General features: G+C 47.3%; 8 protein-coding genes across 8 annotated transcripts; 4 read left to right on the top strand and 4 right to left on the bottom strand.

Moving 5' to 3' along the window:
- Positions 1-485: 485 nt before the first annotated feature.
- On the top strand, positions 486-2,787 carry N7508_004910 (fungal specific transcription factor domain-containing protein; the record flags this gene model as incomplete). Its single annotated transcript, XM_058462976.1, has 3 exons — positions 486-1,641; positions 1,688-2,643; positions 2,701-2,787. 3 exons carry the CDS (start codon positions 486-488, stop codon positions 2,785-2,787), a joined length of 2,199 nt encoding a protein of 732 aa, XP_058319454.1.
- A 1,225-nt stretch (positions 2,788-4,012) lies between these two features.
- N7508_004909 (uncharacterized protein) lies at positions 4,013-4,855 on the top strand (the record flags this gene model as incomplete). Its single annotated transcript, XM_058462975.1, has 1 exon — positions 4,013-4,855. The coding sequence occupies one exon, from the start codon at positions 4,013-4,015 to the stop codon at positions 4,853-4,855; it is 843 nt and encodes a 280-aa protein (XP_058319453.1).
- Positions 4,856-5,703: 848 nt separating this feature from the next.
- Positions 5,704-7,610, top strand: N7508_004908 (uncharacterized protein; the record flags this gene model as incomplete). The annotated part of the gene is made up of 6 exons (XM_058462974.1): positions 5,704-5,844; positions 5,939-6,018; positions 6,083-6,263; positions 6,323-6,902; positions 6,989-7,255; positions 7,312-7,610. 6 exons carry the CDS (start codon positions 5,704-5,706, stop codon positions 7,608-7,610), a joined length of 1,548 nt encoding a protein of 515 aa, XP_058319452.1.
- Positions 7,611-7,708: 98 nt separating this feature from the next.
- Positions 7,709-8,386, bottom strand: N7508_004907 (uncharacterized protein; the record flags this gene model as incomplete). Its single annotated transcript, XM_058462973.1, has 1 exon — positions 7,709-8,386. The coding sequence occupies one exon, from the start codon at positions 8,384-8,386 to the stop codon at positions 7,709-7,711; it is 678 nt and encodes a 225-aa protein (XP_058319451.1).
- Positions 8,387-9,044: 658 nt separating this feature from the next.
- Positions 9,045-9,448, bottom strand: N7508_004906 (uncharacterized protein; the record flags this gene model as incomplete). The annotated part of the gene is made up of 3 exons (XM_058462972.1): positions 9,045-9,116; positions 9,179-9,265; positions 9,329-9,448. The coding sequence occupies 3 exons, from the start codon at positions 9,446-9,448 to the stop codon at positions 9,045-9,047; spliced, it is 279 nt and encodes a 92-aa protein (XP_058319450.1).
- Positions 9,449-11,346: 1,898 nt separating this feature from the next.
- Positions 11,347-12,396, bottom strand: N7508_004905 (DUF3632 domain-containing protein; the record flags this gene model as incomplete). Its single annotated transcript, XM_058462971.1, has 1 exon — positions 11,347-12,396. The coding sequence occupies one exon, from the start codon at positions 12,394-12,396 to the stop codon at positions 11,347-11,349; it is 1,050 nt and encodes a 349-aa protein (XP_058319449.1).
- Positions 12,397-13,595: 1,199 nt separating this feature from the next.
- Positions 13,596-14,512, bottom strand: N7508_004904 (ankyrin repeat domain-containing protein; the record flags this gene model as incomplete). The annotated part of the gene is made up of 2 exons (XM_058462970.1): positions 13,596-14,274; positions 14,331-14,512. Coding segments are annotated over 2 exons (861 nt in total), but the record flags the coding sequence as incomplete, so codon positions are not given.
- Positions 14,513-16,230: 1,718 nt separating this feature from the next.
- N7508_004903 (cytochrome P450) lies at positions 16,231-18,095 on the top strand (the record flags this gene model as incomplete). Its single annotated transcript, XM_058462969.1, has 6 exons — positions 16,231-16,397; positions 16,465-16,560; positions 16,617-17,235; positions 17,290-17,448; positions 17,525-17,821; positions 17,883-18,095. The coding sequence occupies 6 exons, from the start codon at positions 16,231-16,233 to the stop codon at positions 18,093-18,095; spliced, it is 1,551 nt and encodes a 516-aa protein (XP_058319447.1).
- Between the last annotated feature and the right edge of the window lie 1,053 nt (positions 18,096-19,148).

Raw genomic sequence — 19,148 nt, 5'->3', positions numbered from 1 at the left:
GCAGACTTGACGTGTTCAAGCTGTATAGTGGCTGGAGGGCATATAGTGGAATCTCACTTCGCTTTCACGAAAGTCGATTCTCGATCAGACGCCTTCTGGCCTGCAATGCCGCGTCCAAGGAGGCCTGGTGCGCCAGAACCGAAGCGTCGAAGTCGCAAAGGATGCTGGTGAGTTATTGAGCAAACATTCATCTCTTGGCGACTCTAATGGATCATCACTAGGCCATGCAAAGCCCGCAAGGTGAAGTGGTAAATTTTACTTCGATCCCTATACAGTATACTTGGCTAAGAATGCGTTAACCCCGCAGTGGTGAAGAGAAACCAGCGTGTTTGAACTGTCAGCGACAGGGCGAATCTTGTGATTATAGCGTCCGGTTGAATTGGGGAGGAAGAACAAAACGAGCTTCAATTGACTCTCCCAACTCTCAATCCAGTGGGTATGGCGGGGCCGTATTTGGCATCTCAGACTCATTCTCAATCAACAACATGAGCCCTGGTTCAATCTCAACCCCATCTTCGGTCCCAGCACCCACCAGCAACGTTTCTGGTGATGGTTTCATCAATTCTCACCCTGGGGACTTGACCTCCCCGGGAGCCATTTCCCCCAGCACACCGGCGCCCGGAATGTTCGACTCTCCGAGGCCCGGATCGCGTTCTGAAGGGGTTACATCGCCGAATCAACTCGATGTTCAATTTGCTTCTACCTGGGGAGAGCATTCCCCTCCGATGACGACATCAGCTGCCGCGGGGGTTTTGTCGCAATATCCGTTTGGGCAGCAGACTTTCGATGGTCTGTCGTTCCCATCGCCAGCAGATCATGGATCTGGCTTGAGATCACTCTCCGCGTTCGCATTCCACACGAGCCCAGTCTCACAGCCAGTTTCATTCTTGCGCCACTCTGTGGATGTGTCTAATCATCAGCCTGAAACTTTCATGTTTCACAATCATGATCAAGAGAAGCTTGTCCAAGGAGGCCAGGAGTCAATCGATGAACACAATGTAGACAACACTGTGAACAAGCAGAGTGGACCATCACATAGTCCGCATGAGACTGGTGGTTTGTCTTCCTTGCTGTTTGGTTCGCACAAGGTGTCAATTGCAGGAAGCAATGCGGCGTCATCCCCGAGACTTGGTGAAACTCCTATGACGATGGGCTCGACACACGACCACCACGATGAAATAAGCGGTGATAATCGGACGATTGATAATACAAACACGATCGATCAAGCTTCCCGCGATTCGACAATGGCGCAGAACAAATGGCAGACCTACCTCAACAGCGTGACCGACAACTATGGCCTGGACTCCGGACGCCCCGATCAAGATTTGATGTTCAATAACGACCATGCAGCCATCGATATCAACTATGCGTTGGATTTGATTAGTTCCAGGTGGCACGACCAAGAATTTAACAAAGCATCACCACCCCAACCTACGGTTGATTCACAGACACAGTTCTGTAGTGGTTACTATGCATCCTCGGTGCCGATCAACATCCCGAGATATTTGTCTCCCCTTCCCTCGTCGCTGTTGGAGAACCCTATCAACTTGATGTACTTCCATCACTTCCTCAACCACACTGCGCGAATGCTGGTCCCGCATAGCTGTGACAACAACCCGTTCATATCGGTTCTACCGTCAAGTAAGTGTAATTTCTTTTTACGTCTTTTGTGGTACTGACCATATAGTGGCAATTGGTGATTCAAATCTACTCAATTTGCTTCTAGCTTATTCCGCCAGTCACCGTGCCAGATACCTCGGGCATCCTGAGCCAGCTAACCGCATTGCGCACTGGGTTAGCAAAGTATTCCCAACATTGCGTGTGGCATTGGAATCCCCCAACGAAGACATAACAGACAGTCATTTAGCTGCTGCCATCATGCTACTCTCGTTGAAGATCGTGTCGCCAGGCACATTTGAAGTTCCCATCACATGGAAAAGTCATCTCAAGCTTGCTCGTGATTTGTTCCATGCACGAAGCGAGAGAATAGCACAGCGAGGAAACAGAATCGGTGCCTTCTTTGCCCGTTGGCTAGGATATCTAGACACTATGGGAGCATTGTCCTGTCGCCAAGCCGGTCCCCCATTGATGATTTACAACTCAGTCCTTACAGCTTGCTCGCCCGATGACCACGATGACTTTAGCGTTGACTGCTTCACGGGTTTCACACCTCGTACAGGTGTATTTCTCATCCGTCTCGCTCGTCTGGTCCAAGAATGTGACAATCAGCGGTTCGATGAGATGGGACACTTCCAGCATGACTGGCATGCATCTGCTGACATAGTGTTGGAAGCACAAGCAGTTCTTGGGGAGATTGACGGGCTGAGTGAGCACGCACATACAAACCTGGATCACCACCAGGGTATTGAATCAGCAGACATGATGGCCATCGAAGAAGCATTCCGGTTCGCCGGACTATTACATCTCCACCGACGTGTTCTTGGGTCTCCACCAGATTCGTTCCCCGTAAAGGAGGTCTTGCGCAAGCTCATAGATGCCCTATCACGGATGCGTCCTGGCGCTGCCACTGAGGTCTGTTCTTTGTTCCCATTGTTTACTGCAGGCTGTGAATCCCGAGACGCGCCACAGCGGTCCAAGCTCTTGGATCGATTCTTTGTTCTGGAGAGCTCGGGTATGAAGCAGGTATGTTCCCACTCTTTGGTCATTCTCTAGATGAGATGTGTTAACAAATGATTATAGATTCAAAATGCACGTCAATTGATGCAACACTGTTGGGAGCGGAAACTGCCCTGGATCGCTCTGGCTGGGGGGCAATTCTTAGGTTAGATTAGGTATTCGTGTAGACACAACATCGTGCTTTTTAATGTTCATACATGTACTAACACGATAGCGAGTCTGACTCGTGAATTTCGCTGCGATCTTTACATGATTGCGTACCTGGGGTAGTTTAGTCGTTACCTGCTTAGTCGTTTACCACACCGAGTCGTTCAAACATGATAAACGCTGCCCATCCTTTAAAATCGTACCCATCTTCTTCTTCTTCTTCTGCTTCTTCGCGTGAACCTCCGCTCAGAGATTGATTACTTTGAATTGGAATCTTCCTTACGGCGTGACAGTTCCAGGCTCATTATTGGCCAGATCACTTGATATCGACGAAGACTACCTCGTCTCACAGCCAAAGACAGGGACAACGTATCTCGAACATCTAAGGAATCCGACGCCCTGATAGATGACCAAAGCAAGAATTTCACTGTGAACTCTCGTGTCTGCTTCTGAACCAGATCATCGAGTCTGCCAATAACGGCGGCCCTGAAATGGACAAGTTCCCGTGCAAGATGATATAAAATGGCCATAAGTGACCTCTTGCTCTTTCTTTTGTCGCAACCCTACATCATAGAATGTTCATTTGTTGCCAATACTTTCTTAGCAGGGTATGTACCTTCAATGCTTCGTCTTATCGGGTAGAGAGAGTGCAATAGCTGGAGTCCAGCTCATAGTCACGGGCTATTCACCTCACCTCCCCAGTCAACACTCGTCTCTTTTTTCGGCCGTAAATTACAGCAATCCGTCCTCCTTCAACCACGCCGCTGAATCTCTCTTGTTTCCCACTCACACGCCATGGTATCTTGAAGCTTTCTTTCCCGCTCGAAGTCGAGCTTACTTGCAGTCTCACATACTTGCGGCCAAGAAGTGAGATCTCGCTGGAATAACTTTACTCGCCTCAATCCTTAGACCACTGACAATACAGGTCACCCATTTTTCAAAGCTCTCATCTGCTTCACCATCAGCTCTCAAATATACCTACTACCCAAAAGCCTTTCGTTCTTCTTTTTACCTTCCTCTACACCTCCATTTAACAGACCTTGAGCTTGCAAAGTCTCGCAGTTCAAGTTACCAAGATTGTATGTGAAACACATCTATGTCGAAGTCTTCACGTATACCCGACTAACTCGAGGTCCGAACAGGATCCAACGGACCCCCCTCCTGAGTCCTTCAAAAAATATTTCCCATTGCCGACCCTATCATCTGCAAAACGATAACCCAAACGAACATGGCGCGTCCAAATCCGAAGAGGGATGAGAAGAAGAAGTTCAGCTGGGTGAATGTCCTCGAAACTCTCTATGACGATCTCCCACAAGACTACAGCATCCAATGGGCCTCCGGTGTTGATGATATCCTCAAGGACTTCAAGCGAGGCTCGATCCTACGCAAGCATCCGGTAACCTTTGACCGAGCCATGCGCGTCTCTGATCTTGCCGTGGTAGAGCATGGAGTTCGTTACATCCACCGAAAGAGTGACATCACCAAAGACCTTTTGAGTGACTCCAGTGACTCGAACGTCTATCGGACTGTGAAGATCGAAGGGCTTCGACAGCACATTGAGGCCAAAGACATCTTATCCTACGTTCGCGGTGGTGTCGTTTTCTCTGCTGCTGTGTATGATACAGTGTCTTTGATAGGTTCGTACACGGCAATCATAATCTTTGTTGAGGAGCAAGGAGCTGTCAACTTCTTGGACAGGGTCCGCCGTCAGGGCTACTTCATTCCTCTTGAGACGGTTTATGTCACCCAAATCACGACCCCGACTTATCCAATCCTTAGATCCCTTCACGACCTGATCCATAACAAAGACCGACGTCGCACACTCGTTTTTAACGACTGTGAAGAGACTACCGATACTGTCAAGACTCTCAAGACGGGAATACATCGGTTCCTGTGCAAAATCGATCGTATCGATCGCTTTGAGGCCTTCGGGGAGAATGACCCTACTGGCCTCCTCTCGGTTCGATTCGTCTCCATCGCAGCTGCTATTGACATCCAAGTCCTTCTGAAGAGGCACCCTAACTTTCACAAATACAGCCCTACCTTCGGTATTGACCCCTGCGCACATTGAGGTGGATAGTGATCTATCCTTCTAGGAATTACGATTATGATATCTTTGAGGCTTGACAAGTGAAATTCTATGGTTTGCCAACTGATAGGCAGTACAAGAGGTGAATGATATCATGCAAGGTGGGTGGAGAGAGGTTGCCTCGAGTGATTTTGCTTTTTTATATCTTGTATCGCGTTGAAATCCTGGAATTGTTTGAAGAAGACCTGAGCTTTTTGCAAAACTTCGTGAATGCATGCCAGCTGTCTTTTGTCTTTCCACTCCTTATTTCTTTCTCTGTTATGAATGACTACTCGTCTTTGGTCTTGATAGTGGAATGTTGCTTTGAAAATTGAAGAACACATTTCCATGCCTTTTCAAAACATGCAAATGTAGCTGGCGCCAAGCATATTAGAAAATACCGGGGTAGACTTGCCCTAACTCCATTTCCCTGCGCATTGACCCTATATCGGCCATCTGTCCGAGATCCCACCAAAACACTGTAGACAAAAGAAAGAAAGACCCAATCAAGAGGCTCACCCCGCTTGTACTCGCTTTCCACTCACAAGCTTCCCCCACGCAGATCCTACCCCAAACTATATCAACCTCCGCCGATCATTGGGGATCGAGTCCAGACTATCGCAACCCCTGCACCCGGCATGCAACACTGGGGTCATGATTGGCTCAAGGGGCGAATATCCATGCATGGCCACTCAATTTATAAGCTGAGCTTGATTCCTCCCCCTCTTTAGCGAGACCCTGGTCCCTCATCCTGCACCCCGGGGATTTTCTTTCTTCTAACACTGCACGCAGACAGTACTACTGTTGCTCTTTGGTAGCTTCATCCCTGTCGATTGGCAACTTCTTGCATAATGGCCATTTTGAATGATGAAAAACCAACTCTTGATGCGGCCTTTCGGGTGTCGGATGTAGAGAGGTATTCTGGGTCACAGGTTGCGGTCGGATTTGAGGATCCGGATGAGGGATTGAGTGAAGAGGAAAAGGCCAAGATTGTTTGTGATGCCTGTATTCTATATTCTGAATTTTTGCATTGCATGGTTATGTTACTTTTGCAAGTTTTTACTAACACATGCGCCGAAACTATAGGATCGCAAGTTACTTTGGAAGCTGGATCTTCGACTTGTGCCATGGCTCAGTCTTTTGTACCTTGTCTCATTCCTCGATCGGTACGGAATTACTATGGAAATATTCTTCGTGCGCTTGAGAGAGTCTCAAACTGACTTGTACAAGAACCAATATTGGAAATGCGAAAATTGTCGGCCTCCAAGATGATCTAGGGATGACGAATGCCCAATACAATGCAACACTCACCATCTTCTTCGTTTCATACTCTGTCTTCGAGCCCTTGACCAATGTCCTCCTCAAGCGACTGAGACCAAGCATTTTCATCCCACTAATTATGATGGCATGGGTATGTTAATCATCCCATTCCCCAATCCCGGAAATCCAACTCTAATACCACCAAAATAGGGAATCTGCATGACATGCATGGGCGTAGTCAAAAACTACGCCGGCCTAATGGCCGTCCGCTGGTTCCTAGGCCTATCCGAAGCAGGCCTATTTCCCGGCGTAGGCTACTTCCTCTCATGCTGGTACAAACGATCCGAATTCGGCCTCCGAATCGCAATTTTCTTCTCAGCCGCCGCGCTGGCAGGTTCATTTGGTGGTTTGCTTGCTGCAGCCATCGCCAAGATGGACGGTGTAGGCGGCAAGCCGGGGTGGTCGTGGATCTTCATCTTGGAAGGACTTCTAACATTCTTGATTGGCGTTGCGTCTTTCTGGTGTGTTTATGATTTCCCCCATCAGGCGAAGTTCTTGTCGGATGTTGATCGGAAGCGTGTGCTTAGACGCCTCGCGCTTGATCAACAGTCTAGTGCTGAGCATGAGGATTTCAAGATGGATTACTTTTGGGCTAGTGTTAAGGATTGGAAGACTTATACTGGCGCTGTTATTTATATGGGGGCTGATGGGTCGCTTTATGCGTTTTCACTTTTCGTGCCGACTATTATTAGTCAACTTGTGAGTGTAGGCTTTGTTTTTGTGAGTAGTGGTTTGCTAACGGTATCTTGCAGGGTAAATACTTGGATCTCAGATGTGGAAGCGTCGTGGTTGAATGCTAACTTGCCTCGTGTCTAGGCTATAGTTCGATCCATGCCCAGCTGCTCAGTGTGCCACCGTATGCCGCTGCAGCTGTATTGACGGTCATTGTTGGTTTCATTTCGGACCGAACGCGCCAACGTGGTCTCTGCAATATCTGCGTCTCACTCCTCGGCATGGTTGGTTTCTCTATGCTCCTTGGCTGCAAGTCCGCCGGCGGACGCTATGCAGGAACATTTTTGGGCGCCATGGGTATTTACCCAGCCATTGCGAATACAATCTCATGGACGAGTAACAACACCGAAGGTGAGACCTCTCTCTGGGAGCATGGAAGCTGAAATTAACATCCGCTATCTTTCTAGGTGTATACAAACGCGGTGTCTCTCTCGGCTTCATCATCGGCTGGGGTAATCTGAACGGAATCGTCTCATCCAACATCTACCGTGACGACGACAAACCAGAATATTATCCCGGCCACGGAGTCGTGCTAGGCTACCTCGTTCTCTTCCTCTTCGGCGGTTCCATCGTGCAGTACTTCCTACTGCGACGCGAGAATGCCAAGCGCAGACGCGGCGAACGGGACCAGTCAATCGAAGGCATGACACCAAGTCAAATCGAGTTGCTGGGAGATAAGCGGCCAGACTTTATATATACCCTTTAAAGGCAGTGCCGGAGTGAAGTCGAGTAAGAATTGAACGTCGTGGTCTATTTCATAACCGTTGCATGGTATAAACGTCTAAACATCTAAAAAGTCGTAGCTCAAACACCCCTCACATACTGATTGACAATATCCTGCCCCTTCTTCGGGCCACGCACAACATGCCGACTAGCCCAACTAATAACAGCCCCGGTCTCAGGCTCGATCCTGAATGCATAGGCGGTGCGATACATATCGTTAATACAGAGATGATTGCCGCGTGCATTCAACACAGTTGTCTCATTCCCAGATCCTGTAGCTAACACAGCGGACGGAACGGGCGGAGCGACAAATTCGCCGGGATCATTCTGCGCATCGGATTTCACTTCTGTGGAATCTAGTAACCCGCTCTCTGAGTCGAATTCGAAGTCGTGGAATAGGTAGTCGGCTTCTTCTGGGCCTGGTGCGACTTTAACGAACCAGACGCTTACGCGCCCGGTTTCCGGGCTTAGGCGCCAGATGTATTTCTTTGTCCAGCGTAGCCCGGGTTGGGTGGCGCCTATGTTGATTGTGTTTGGGATCTCGCCATCTTCGCAGTAGAGCCAGTCTTGGTCTGTTGTGGTGATGTTGGTGGTGGTGGTGTTGGTGGGGGGTTGGGGGGTGAAGGTTGCGTTGCCACGGAGCTCGCCGTTGAGATCGAGGGGGTTTTCGCTCCGGAGGGTGCGGGTCAATGTCCAGCGCGTATTGCTGAGAGATGTGACGAGGGCTGTGAGGAGCTGACGGGAAGGTAATGGAGGCATTTTGGTGTTGGTGAAGTTGGAGATGGGAAGTGGGAAGAGTGCGGGGAGACAAGTGCTTGGGTTTCAATGCTCCACTCGCCTGTCATTGGACTGTTGAGGGCCCAACTGGCTAACATATCAAAGTTAATGTATACTGTCATCTAGCTAAATTCGAATATCTCAAATAAACAAAAATCATCATTCATTCCAGATAATTGTCTGAAAGATGCATCCAAGCAGACATAGAGCTAAATTTGTTAATTTTTTTGCTCTTTATACAAGCAGGAGTTATAGAGAATATTTCAAGTTGAACCTGGAAACTTAACTGCTGACTTGGTCCCTTGAGTGAGGTTTTATATTCTACCCCTGGTGTCAGAAATGCTACTGCTACTAGCAATATTACTCAATAGAATAGGTAGTCAATAGGCAACATGTTGATAAAAGTAGAGCTAGCTAGATACCGAACGAGTGTGGTGTTAACGAGAGCTGTAAACAAAAAGAAATACTGGGAATGTATGAATACATCACCCCAATACAAACAGAATTCACTGCTTGTTCCAAACCCTCCTTGACGTAAGATCATTGGCATTGAGAGACACGAACCATCTCACCCCTATGATGATTGGAGAATAATCAAAACATCCAAGGATTCTGTTTCTTGTGGAACCGTATAATTGGTTCAAACTGGGGTCTGGCAGTCGACTGTCTTGTGGTGATCATCGTATTCACAGTGGTGGCGATCGGTCTTGCACTGTAGATGAAGATTAAATGATAAGAACAGATCAATTCGCCAGGAATCGAACCAGGATTTACCTTCCTGTTGGTGGCTGAGCCGCAGTTGACTACGTGGTCCTTTCCGTCCTTTCGGTATGTGCACGTGTTGTGTTTCAAGCTGCATTCCTGTAAATTGGTTCGGAAAGGTCAGTGTTGTCTCTATATAGACATCTCATGAGAAGAACTTACTCCTCCGTATTTACTAAGCTGTACGTCCCGGGCATCAAGATCGTCCGACTCGGTCGCGATAGGAGTAGCAACCGCGCCCATTGCGGCGAAGAGAACAATGGCAATGCTGATGATCTGCATATTGCAAGATTGGTCTTGTAGAAGATTGCGGCTTAGTAGTCGAGAGAGAAATGGTGTTGATAAGATTGATATTTTAGAAATTGGAGCGCCGTGAAGGCGTCTCATATAGACAATGCCGAATACTTACTACGATATCTGACAAATACCATCCTCAAATTCGATGCGGTCATCATTGGGGCCGCGGTTGAACGATCATCCAAGCTATCCAATAAAAGATATGCCTCATGTATGCAATAAAAACTAACTTGTTCGTTGGTATGGTCTTTTAGGTGAAGTAGTCGAGCTGTTGGTAATTGTACCACTTTGGGGCGTGATAGCCCGTGCAGAAGGATCGAGGCAACCAATTTAATAGCAAAATATTGAAGCTTTGGGTGGCCTTACATTCTCGGTGATGTTGCAAGGGAGAACGATCTTCAGATCCCCGAAAAGATGAGTATGTCGTTCAAGCGGGGTATATAATAGGCAGTGGTATCATTGGCTCAATGCTAACGGTACTACTGATCTGCCCCATCGGTCGAGCCGCAAACGGTGCATACACAGCCTTGTGACCTGCTGCAAGGCTGGGGCAAAAGTCTGACGAACGAGGGCGTTTATGCGATGTAACACTGCAAGCTTCAAGACACCTGCAATGTGAAAGTAAGTAATGGATATAGATATACAAAACAAGGAAGTGGAGTGAATTAGGTGCAGGGTCGCCAGAGGTCCGCAAAAACCTTGGAATGGGAGCCTCATGGGTAGATGCATCTATTACAGCCTGCAATACTATGTATGTAGCTTCTAGGGCTTATGTATACTGTTTGAGGGGTAAATAAAACAAATCAGGAATCAGAAACCTCGTTCCTTTTGTTATGGCAGTATCCTGCTCTGGAGCAATATTGCATTCAGTGAAATTCCAAGGCTAAGCCTTTTGAGGCAACAAAGAATGATCAACGATTCATCCGGAGATCAATTCCTTTCATGCGCCAAGTTTCATGCGCCAAGTCTTTTGTGGTCCGGCCCGACCCGAATCTGATTCTCGCCTAGGGCTGAGATAATTTTGGGGTCACAATCTAGATATTAGATATGGCCATCAAAGCCCTTTGAAATAGAAAGGCCAAAATTGAGAAAGTTGTCATTATGAAAACTAATTTTAAACTTCGAATAGTATATAATCTCGGGAATTATTGGAGTGAAGATGGACGCGTTATTTTGCTGTACGGAGAAACTACAAGGCGGACCTATGAGTACACGAAGACCTCAAGGCTCCAGGATTATTTTTGGTACTTATTGATTACGTAATGGTTGCTTCAGAAGGTAAAAGAAAGCTGGCCAATGGCCTTGTATCTCTTCTATGTCTCAGGCTCGCTGGTGTGGGTTGATTATGATCTGATTAGTCGGCAAACGAATCACGAGGACCTTGGGGTTGACAAAACAACAGACTTTGGCGCTATTGAGCAGAAACGGCTGGGTTTCCATCCGTGTTGAATAGCAAGCGCTGAATAGCCCCCATCCAAAACGGCCACTATTTTGTGTCACCAGATGATGGTACTTTCTATCGGACCGGAGAATCTCACAACCTGAGAAATACACGATGTTCATATTCATATATATCGTGAACTTATAGTTGACTAGTTCTTAAATGATCATTGATTAGGCCCAAGTTCAACCAAGTAGAGGCAAATTTCAAGGATATGTGGATAGACCTATTGTGGACGTGGAATTTAGATACAAAAGGCATTCAATTTCGCTAGTGCTTCATTATGAAGGACAGAGCAGATGCAGATTTGATAAAAGATTAACGGTAAGGAGCAAAGAGCGTAAAATTCAACTTGAAGAGTCAAGAGACCGAGGAAGAATGAGCGGACGGGGCAATGTCTACATGGAATTTTCGACATTTTCTCCAAACTACATCCAAGTATTCACGACTCTGGCTCCTCGATGCGTGCAAAGGGCTTCAGACACGAAAGATGCTTATCTTGATGCAGGGCATCGCCACCATTCTTGTAAGCCCTGAGGACTTCAGCATTCCTCTGCTTGATTGTGTTGATCATGTACTGGATGCCATCAGTGGCAAGCTCCTCCAGGGCTTTCTCATTGGCCTCCTTGGCTTCTTCCTGAATCTCATGAAGTCGCTTCAGCCAGAACATGTATCTCCATGGCGAGAACCCAGCAGGTGATCGCTGTCCGAGCTCCGATTCGAGGAACTCCCTACCACCCTTGCTGATGTGGCTAGGGCAGTCGTTCCAATACATGTCTGATAGCAAGAGGAGGTTTTGGCTTGCTATTTTCAGCCAAGCAACAGCAGCTGGCAATAAATGAAAGACCTCAAGCTGCTTGGTGCCCCGGTTGAGGTCTTCCTCGTCTGACTCTTCCCCAGTGCGAAGTGCTTGAAGGCTTTCAAAGAGAGTACGGAAGATTAGAAGTGCAACTTGGCATAGCCTATCCTTGGCGACACGGGTGGATGCAAGTTTAGCCAGAAATGTTGCAAAGTTGAGACGGTGTGTTCCCGACATAGATGCACCGTGATTGACCCAGAAATTGGTCATATCGCCAACCAAGAAGGGGAGATCGTTCCACAGTGTACCGTCGACGGTTCTTGCGATGTCAATCCCATAGACTCCGCGTGCAGGTCTAGTCAACGGCCCCATTCCTTGAATGCGGAGAATATCGAGGACTATTCCCTCATGTTCAGGTGATTCGGAGGAAATGTTTCGGCCAAGCTCGTAGTACATATACCACAGGGAATGAATGTGGCCTTCAAGGGAGTCTACACCATCTCCAATATCGCAGTATCGGCTGGTAACGACCCAGGTCCGGTTGCTGAAGGCTATATCTCGAACCTCTTTGAATTCACCCCGAGCGACAGACTGGCGTGTATCTTCCTGATCCCTGCGAGCATGGTCGACTGTTGCGATAGACGGCGTGTCTCTAGGCAGAGAGCTCAGCAGAGAATCACGGAGGTGGTCCATTTTGGGACGCTGGCAATTTTGATTAAAGATTCAATCAGAGTTCGGGTCAGAGAAAGAAGAAAGTGAGGAAGGGAAAGAGTTGAAAGAGTTGATACGGTGGAACCAGACGAGGACTTAAATCGTTGTATAGGTCAACTTGAACGAGGGGACAGAGAGAGTTCTCTTCCAGGGTGGGGATTCTCCTGGACCCCTACTAGGCAGCAACGTAGGTTCTGACAGGCTGACAGCCCAACATCTGAATTTGGACTCGTACATGCGCTGATAGGCTGAGCTGTTTTCTTTGTTGGTTGTCGATCAGCCGGCAGCCAAGACAGAAGTACATGTCGATCAAGCAGCCATCCAGCAGGTACTACGTGACAGGTCACAAACCTTGCGTTGCTGCGAGTAAGACTGGAAATGAAACTAGCAAGGCTGAGCTGTACATGAAGAGAGTGTGATCAAATGGCCTACATACATTAGCATTGTTTCAATGTTACGTTCAATGCGACCAACTGGATGCTTGGTTTGAAAGCCGCTCTGGATCGTCATGAGAGCTAGCGAACACCTTGTAGTCAAAAAGACATGCATGCTACTTTTCTTTGCGAGTGGCTTACAATACTTGTCTATAGTAAGGTATCAATGACCGGTACCTTAGACATATGTGGTAGTAGTCATCGTTGGCTCTTATTTCTTCTCAGCTTTAGTTAGCTCGGTTACTGGACTTTTCCTCTTTATATCGTGCTCCTTCCATACGTCTTTTGTTTCCCTCTCTTGTGAATCTAAACCAGCTTGGGGGTAGAATGAACAAGTGTAAACCAATGATCTGAAGACATATTACTACGCCTCGAAGTTGCAATCTGCTATAACCTTGAAAATCATCCGCTGTACACTGAGGCGCACAAATAACTCGCCGGAGTCTGCTTGGTTATTCGCTTACAGTTATTCTATTTGCACTGAATGCTTCAATGACAGCCTTGTTGCCACTTTGAACTGCACAATGCAATGCATCTCGACCATCTCGGTCCTTCGTTGAATGGTTGGCCCCTTCTGACAGAAGCATACTAACAACATCCCCGCGACTTTTCAATACCGCATAGTGAAGTAGAGTCTTGCCATTATGATCTTGTAGATTAAAATCTTCTCCCACCTTCTCAAGAAGGCAACTCACAACCTGCTTGTGGCCATTCTCTGCAGCCCATGAGAGCGCTTGTCGATCGTTCTTATCGGCCAATTTCGGATCGGCCCCGTGTTCCAACAGAAGTCTGACTGGCTGTAAAGGACCCTTTTCTGTGGCCCTGGAGAGAGGTCTGATGATGGCTGTCACGAACGTCAATCGGAGGATACTTCTCCAGCAGAATCTTTATCATCTCAGTACGACCACGTTCAGCAACCCAATGGAGAGCCCCTCCGTTAATTTTGTCCTCGCCTGCCTTGTTTTGATCTGTGTTGTGCTTCAAAAGGGCACTGAATGGCCCGGCATGACCGTTTGTGATGGTCCACATCAGAGGAGTTCTGTCCGCGTTGTTTCGCGAATCTGCATATCCATTTGTGTCGAGCATATCTGGGCAGGCACCACTCTCTAGCAAATGATTAATGACAGCAGTCTCGTTATACTCGGCTGCTTGAGAAAGAGGAGACCTGCCCCAGGGCGGGTCTCCATAATCAGAATTCGCACCGTCGTTCAACAAACGCTTGACATCGGCCAGATTGCCCTCACGCGACGCCAAAAGCAGTGACGCGCTTCTGCTTAAAGGAGATTTCTCCTCGAGCTTCTGAACAAAATCCTTTTGTTTGTGTCCTCGCCCATTGCACGAGATATTGTCAAAGGTTAGACGATCCTTTATCGCAGCTACTAGAGCAACATCATGAGTCAGGAAAATCCGATGATAGCGTCGCGGTCTTTGCTGTCATTTCGATAGCAGGCTTTGGCGAAAGGAGTCTGTCCGGCGTTGCACTTTTTGTCGAACTTTGCTCCTCTCTGAAGTAAAAGCTGTATTTCGGGATTTCCAATTCCTGCGGCATATGATAGTGGTGTGCAGCCCAGATAATCGACATGATTGACATTAGCTCCTGCGTCAAGCAGGACTCGAGCTGCATGCACGGCGGATCGTTCGGCTGCCCATGCTAGAGGCGTTCGCTCTATCTTATTACAATCAGAACCCCTTTCAAGTAATAACTGTACGGTGGGTCCAAAATCGCTCATAGGCCTCGGTGACACAAGCAGGGAGTTCGGGGAGCTATTGGCAGAGTTTTTTGAGTAGGGGAGGAAAGAATGGCTGGGAGCTGCTGCTCGTTGCGGCGCAGGAAATTGCCATATACATAGGTGATACCGACACCGTTGATTCACGAGAATCTTTGATGCAGATCATGGACAACTATCGATTTCATGACGGTCTTTCGGCCCCGGGGATGCCTTGGCAGAGCAATGTCTGGTTGAGCTCATTCAGCCATCGCTGAAATTCATCGGAGTCCAAGAACCACTGGCCAATGCTTTCCTGTCGAGTGGCAAAAAATCACTTTGCTCACTTTCATGGTCGATGAGGCTGTCCAGCGAAATTGAAGTGCGAACGTTGCTGACTGACAGTGCTAGGCGGGATACAGGTAGTGTGTGATCAAGGGCAAGCTCCGTCCAAACTCACTGGTGGAAAGCAGGCCGTTTCTGGCGTCGGAAGCGGTCATTTGGGGTGTCAATTCCACAGGTCCTCAGATTCTATGTGTAAATATATGTAACCGGCGGACCTGTGAATTCGATTTTCGAGTTAGATTTGCTTTTTTGGGCTCAGTGCCCTAATACGCCGTCACATAACCTCCCTTTAATGCCATCTTCCTACGTAGGGCTCGGGTTAGGCCCGGGTTAGGCTGGGTTGTGCGGAAGTCTACCGACGTGCAGCTTATGTGGGACAAAGGATGACCGTCATGTATTGACTAGATGTACTGATAGAACTCGTTCTAAGCTTATTGAATTCATTGGCGTTTTGGTTGAGGTAAATTCATTTATAATTGATAGACCAAGGTTGTTGGTGGGCTGTTCGCTCGTGAATTACGTTACTCAGGGAGCGGTTTTGTTGCTTATGTAATACTCACAGCGTGCTTAGTTCTACTCAGCGAGCAAAAACCAGCGAGCAAAAAGCAGCAAGGGCTGAGCACTAAAACGGAAGTGGAAAGGCAGGTCGTGTGGCCTAAACTCCGGTGTATATGTTCATGACCAATGGTAACAAATCCTAGGACACCCTTCATATCTTCATATATTAGAGCCAGACTATCTATCTCCTTCAGGTAGTTTCTCCTGCTGCCGCTCTCCTCTCTAAAGAATTACTTGACTTCGCCACGCTAGATGAGTGTAGTCTGCAAGTGGGCGTCGGCTATGATAAATATGTCTGAGAATATGAGGCTCTTCAAGCCTAATTGGTAACGGTCACTATTGCTTTGACCGTTGGTTACGCCTGCTGTGTAATATTACACATTCTCTCTAGTTCGGCCATAGAGTGGGCTTCCGAAGTCGTCTCGGTTCACAGCGCTGTGACAATACTAGACCTATGCGTCCATTGGCGTGTTATAAGCCAATCCTTGCAATTGCCTATCATTTGAAACAGTCGTCTATGTAATGGTGGAGATGTCACTAATGATAATTTTCCTACTGGCTCTGCCGTGTCGATCCGTCACGCAGCTAAAAAGGCATGCATTGTCCTATAAAATCTCGGCTAGGGCGCGAAATTACGGTGGGGGAAGAGGGGAAGAGTATTTAAGATACTAACATATACCATTGACAATGTCTAAATGTCCAGAAGAGCTATCCTGGGGTTTATCGTACTTTTTCAAACAGTCATAATATCTTGGGAAATTCCACATTCTACCATGGCTCCATTTGAGCTCGCTGTCTGCGGGACTATGGTTCTACTAATAATTTCTGTCTTCAAGTACGCTCTCGCAAGCCAACGACCGAAGGACTTCCCTCCAGGTCCACCATGCCTTCCTATCATTGGCAATCTCCATCAGATACCACTCCGTAAAGGATTTCTACGGTAAGTTTTGAATTTTATCTAATTAAGGCCCATTTTTACCAAGTAAGGGATAATTGACCAAATGTAGGTGGCAGGAATGGGGTAAGGAATATGGCAACATCATCGGCTTCAAGTTGGGTCCTAAGAATGCCGTCGTCCTCAACAGCTACCGCCATGTGAAAGAGTATGTCAGGTCCAAAAAAGCAAAGATATTCAAACACTTGAAGTTAATTGCGATAGGCTCTTCGACAAACGCGGTGCCAAATACTCCAGTCGACCCGAAAGCTACGTCAACGGGGAACTGCTATGTCCAAATGAAATCCACATCCTGTTCGCATCATACGGCCCAAAGTGGCGAGCTTTGCGCAAAGCCGTACAAATGTTCCTCAACGCGAAGGCTGTCGATGCGCTGCATCCCCTGCAAGTAGCCGAGTCTACACAAACAATGTGCGACCTGCTTGACGAGCCTTCAAACTATTACGACCACATCCGGCGCTATTCGACTGCAGTCATTCTCGCGTCTGTCTTTGGTCAGCGAGGAGCAAGTTTCCAGTCACCCAAAGTTCAGGCTTTGTACCGTGTGGAAGACCGATTTACGGTAATTCTCGAGCCAGGCGCAACTCCTCCGGTAGATGCCTTTGGGTTCTTGAAGTATATTCCGGAATTTCTTAGTCCATGGAAGATTGAGGCGAGGGAGATTAGAAAAGAACAAAGTTTGCTTTATCATACTCTGCTGAATGAAACAAAAGATCGCATTCAGAGGAAGATCTCGCCACCTTGTTTTATGCAGAAGGTCATTGAAGATCAGGAGAAGAATAATTTCACCCCTGAGCAGATGGCCTACCTGGGAGGGATAACGGTATGAAACATATGGAACAAGAGCCTGAATTTCTCAGGCTAATTGTGAATATAGATGGAGGCTGGATCAGATACCACATCGTCTACTTTGCTGGCATTCGTGCTTGCCATGGCGCAACATCCAGAAATTCTGAAGCAAGCACAAAAAGAGGTAGATCGTGTTTGCGGCATCGATCGCTCTCCAAACTTCGATGATATCGAGAAGCTAGAATACGTGCATTGTTGTATGCAGGAGGCAAGTACTGGAATTGTCAAGGTCCGGCTACGCATGAAATGACTGACTTTTAAAGACTCTGCGATGGCGTCCAATTGCACCTGGTGGCATCCCTCACATGTTGACAGAAGATGACAGCTATGAGGGCTACTTCATCCCCAAAGGAACTATAGTGTTTTATAATGCATGGGCCATTCACATGGACGAAGGCGAATACGATTCACCCGAGAAGTTTGAACCGGCTCGCTGGCTTAACAACAAGTTCGGTTGTAAGTCGACGGCAGATATCGATGACGATCACCGCAGAACTACGTATTCTTTTGGTGCTGGAAGGCGTGTCTGCTCTGGTCAGAGGTTGGCTCAAAACTCATTGGTTAGTTTTGGTGGAAGTCAGTTAATGAGAAAGGCTCAGTAGCCGCTAATCGCTTCTATAGATGCTTAATATGGCAAAAATGGTTTGGCTTTTCGATATCCGACCTGACAGCTTGGAAAGCCTTGACATGGATATAGGCTCTGGTTTCACAGATGGGATTATTGTTGCGCCTAAAAAGGTCCCTATCCAATTTGTTCCCCGGTCCAATCAGCATGCCAGAATTATCCGAGATGAGCTTCAGGGATCTCAAGATCTTTTTGCGACTTACGAATGATTTATTTCCATCGTCAATTGTGGGACAAAGCTTTACTTGGAGGTTGTGCGGCTCTGCATGCAAGGGGACCGCAAATGCATTGGTCTTGTTACCTAAACGGCGGTGTGAACTCAACTATATAATAAAGCTGGACAGGAAGACTAGTGCTGATCTCTCACCTCCCAAATTACAAAAGATATTCTAGTTTTTGCCTTCGACTGTCTTAATGTTCATTATATCAGAAATGGAGGACTCAAAGCAACATCTTCGCGATCATCTCCTGGGTCATATTCCAGATATCATAAGAAGCCTACCGGAGAAAATCAATGCATCACCAATTCGAATACTTGGCGATACCCCAAACAGAGCTCTTGACTGTGAAGATTATTTCAAGTCTATACGCCCATTTGTATCGAAGGTCGAGGACACACTCCACGAACATCGTCCAGACTGCCAGACACGCTTCCTCGCTGTAGCCATATACCCCGGGCGACATTCTTATTTTGTTGTTGATGTCAACAATACCCGATATAACTACAATACTGCCCAGCATGACAAGAGTCGTATCCCAACCTACGTCCTTCGACTATCTCAGAATCATCCTAGGATCTACAGAAAAGAGTCTCTGGATCAGGTGCTCGCTGAGCAACTTGCAGTTATACACAATTCGCATGGCTGGAAACCCCTGCCTTTCTTTGAGGATCATAATAAACGGCTTTGTTTCGCGAATCCGCGCAGTCTTCGGCCTTTTCGGGGCTAATTGTGGCGCATGATTCCTCTGGTTGGTGTGGATACTTTGGTTGGCTATCATGCACCTTGCGGTTGGAGGATTTGGGCTGGGGGGTAGAGCCAACACAAGCAATGGGTTACTACGCTCTTACTGAAGTCAATGTGGATAAAATTCGGATGATCATTTAAACATAAGATTTGCCAGAAAGCTATTGCTCAGTATACCAAAGTAATTACTGAAATATATACTAGAACCTGCGGGCACCTAAACAAATCCCAACACCGTACAAGTACTATTAGGGCTATCTCTATTACCAAAGCCACAGAGAATGTCTCGGAATAGCT

Source organism: Penicillium antarcticum (genome assembly GCF_028974205.1).
Source record: "Penicillium antarcticum strain IBT 31339 chromosome Unknown utg000005l_segment0_segment0, whole genome shotgun sequence".
NCBI lineage: Eukaryota > Fungi > Ascomycota > Eurotiomycetes > Eurotiales > Aspergillaceae > Penicillium > Penicillium antarcticum.
This window is presented reverse-complemented; position numbering and strand designations above follow the sequence as displayed.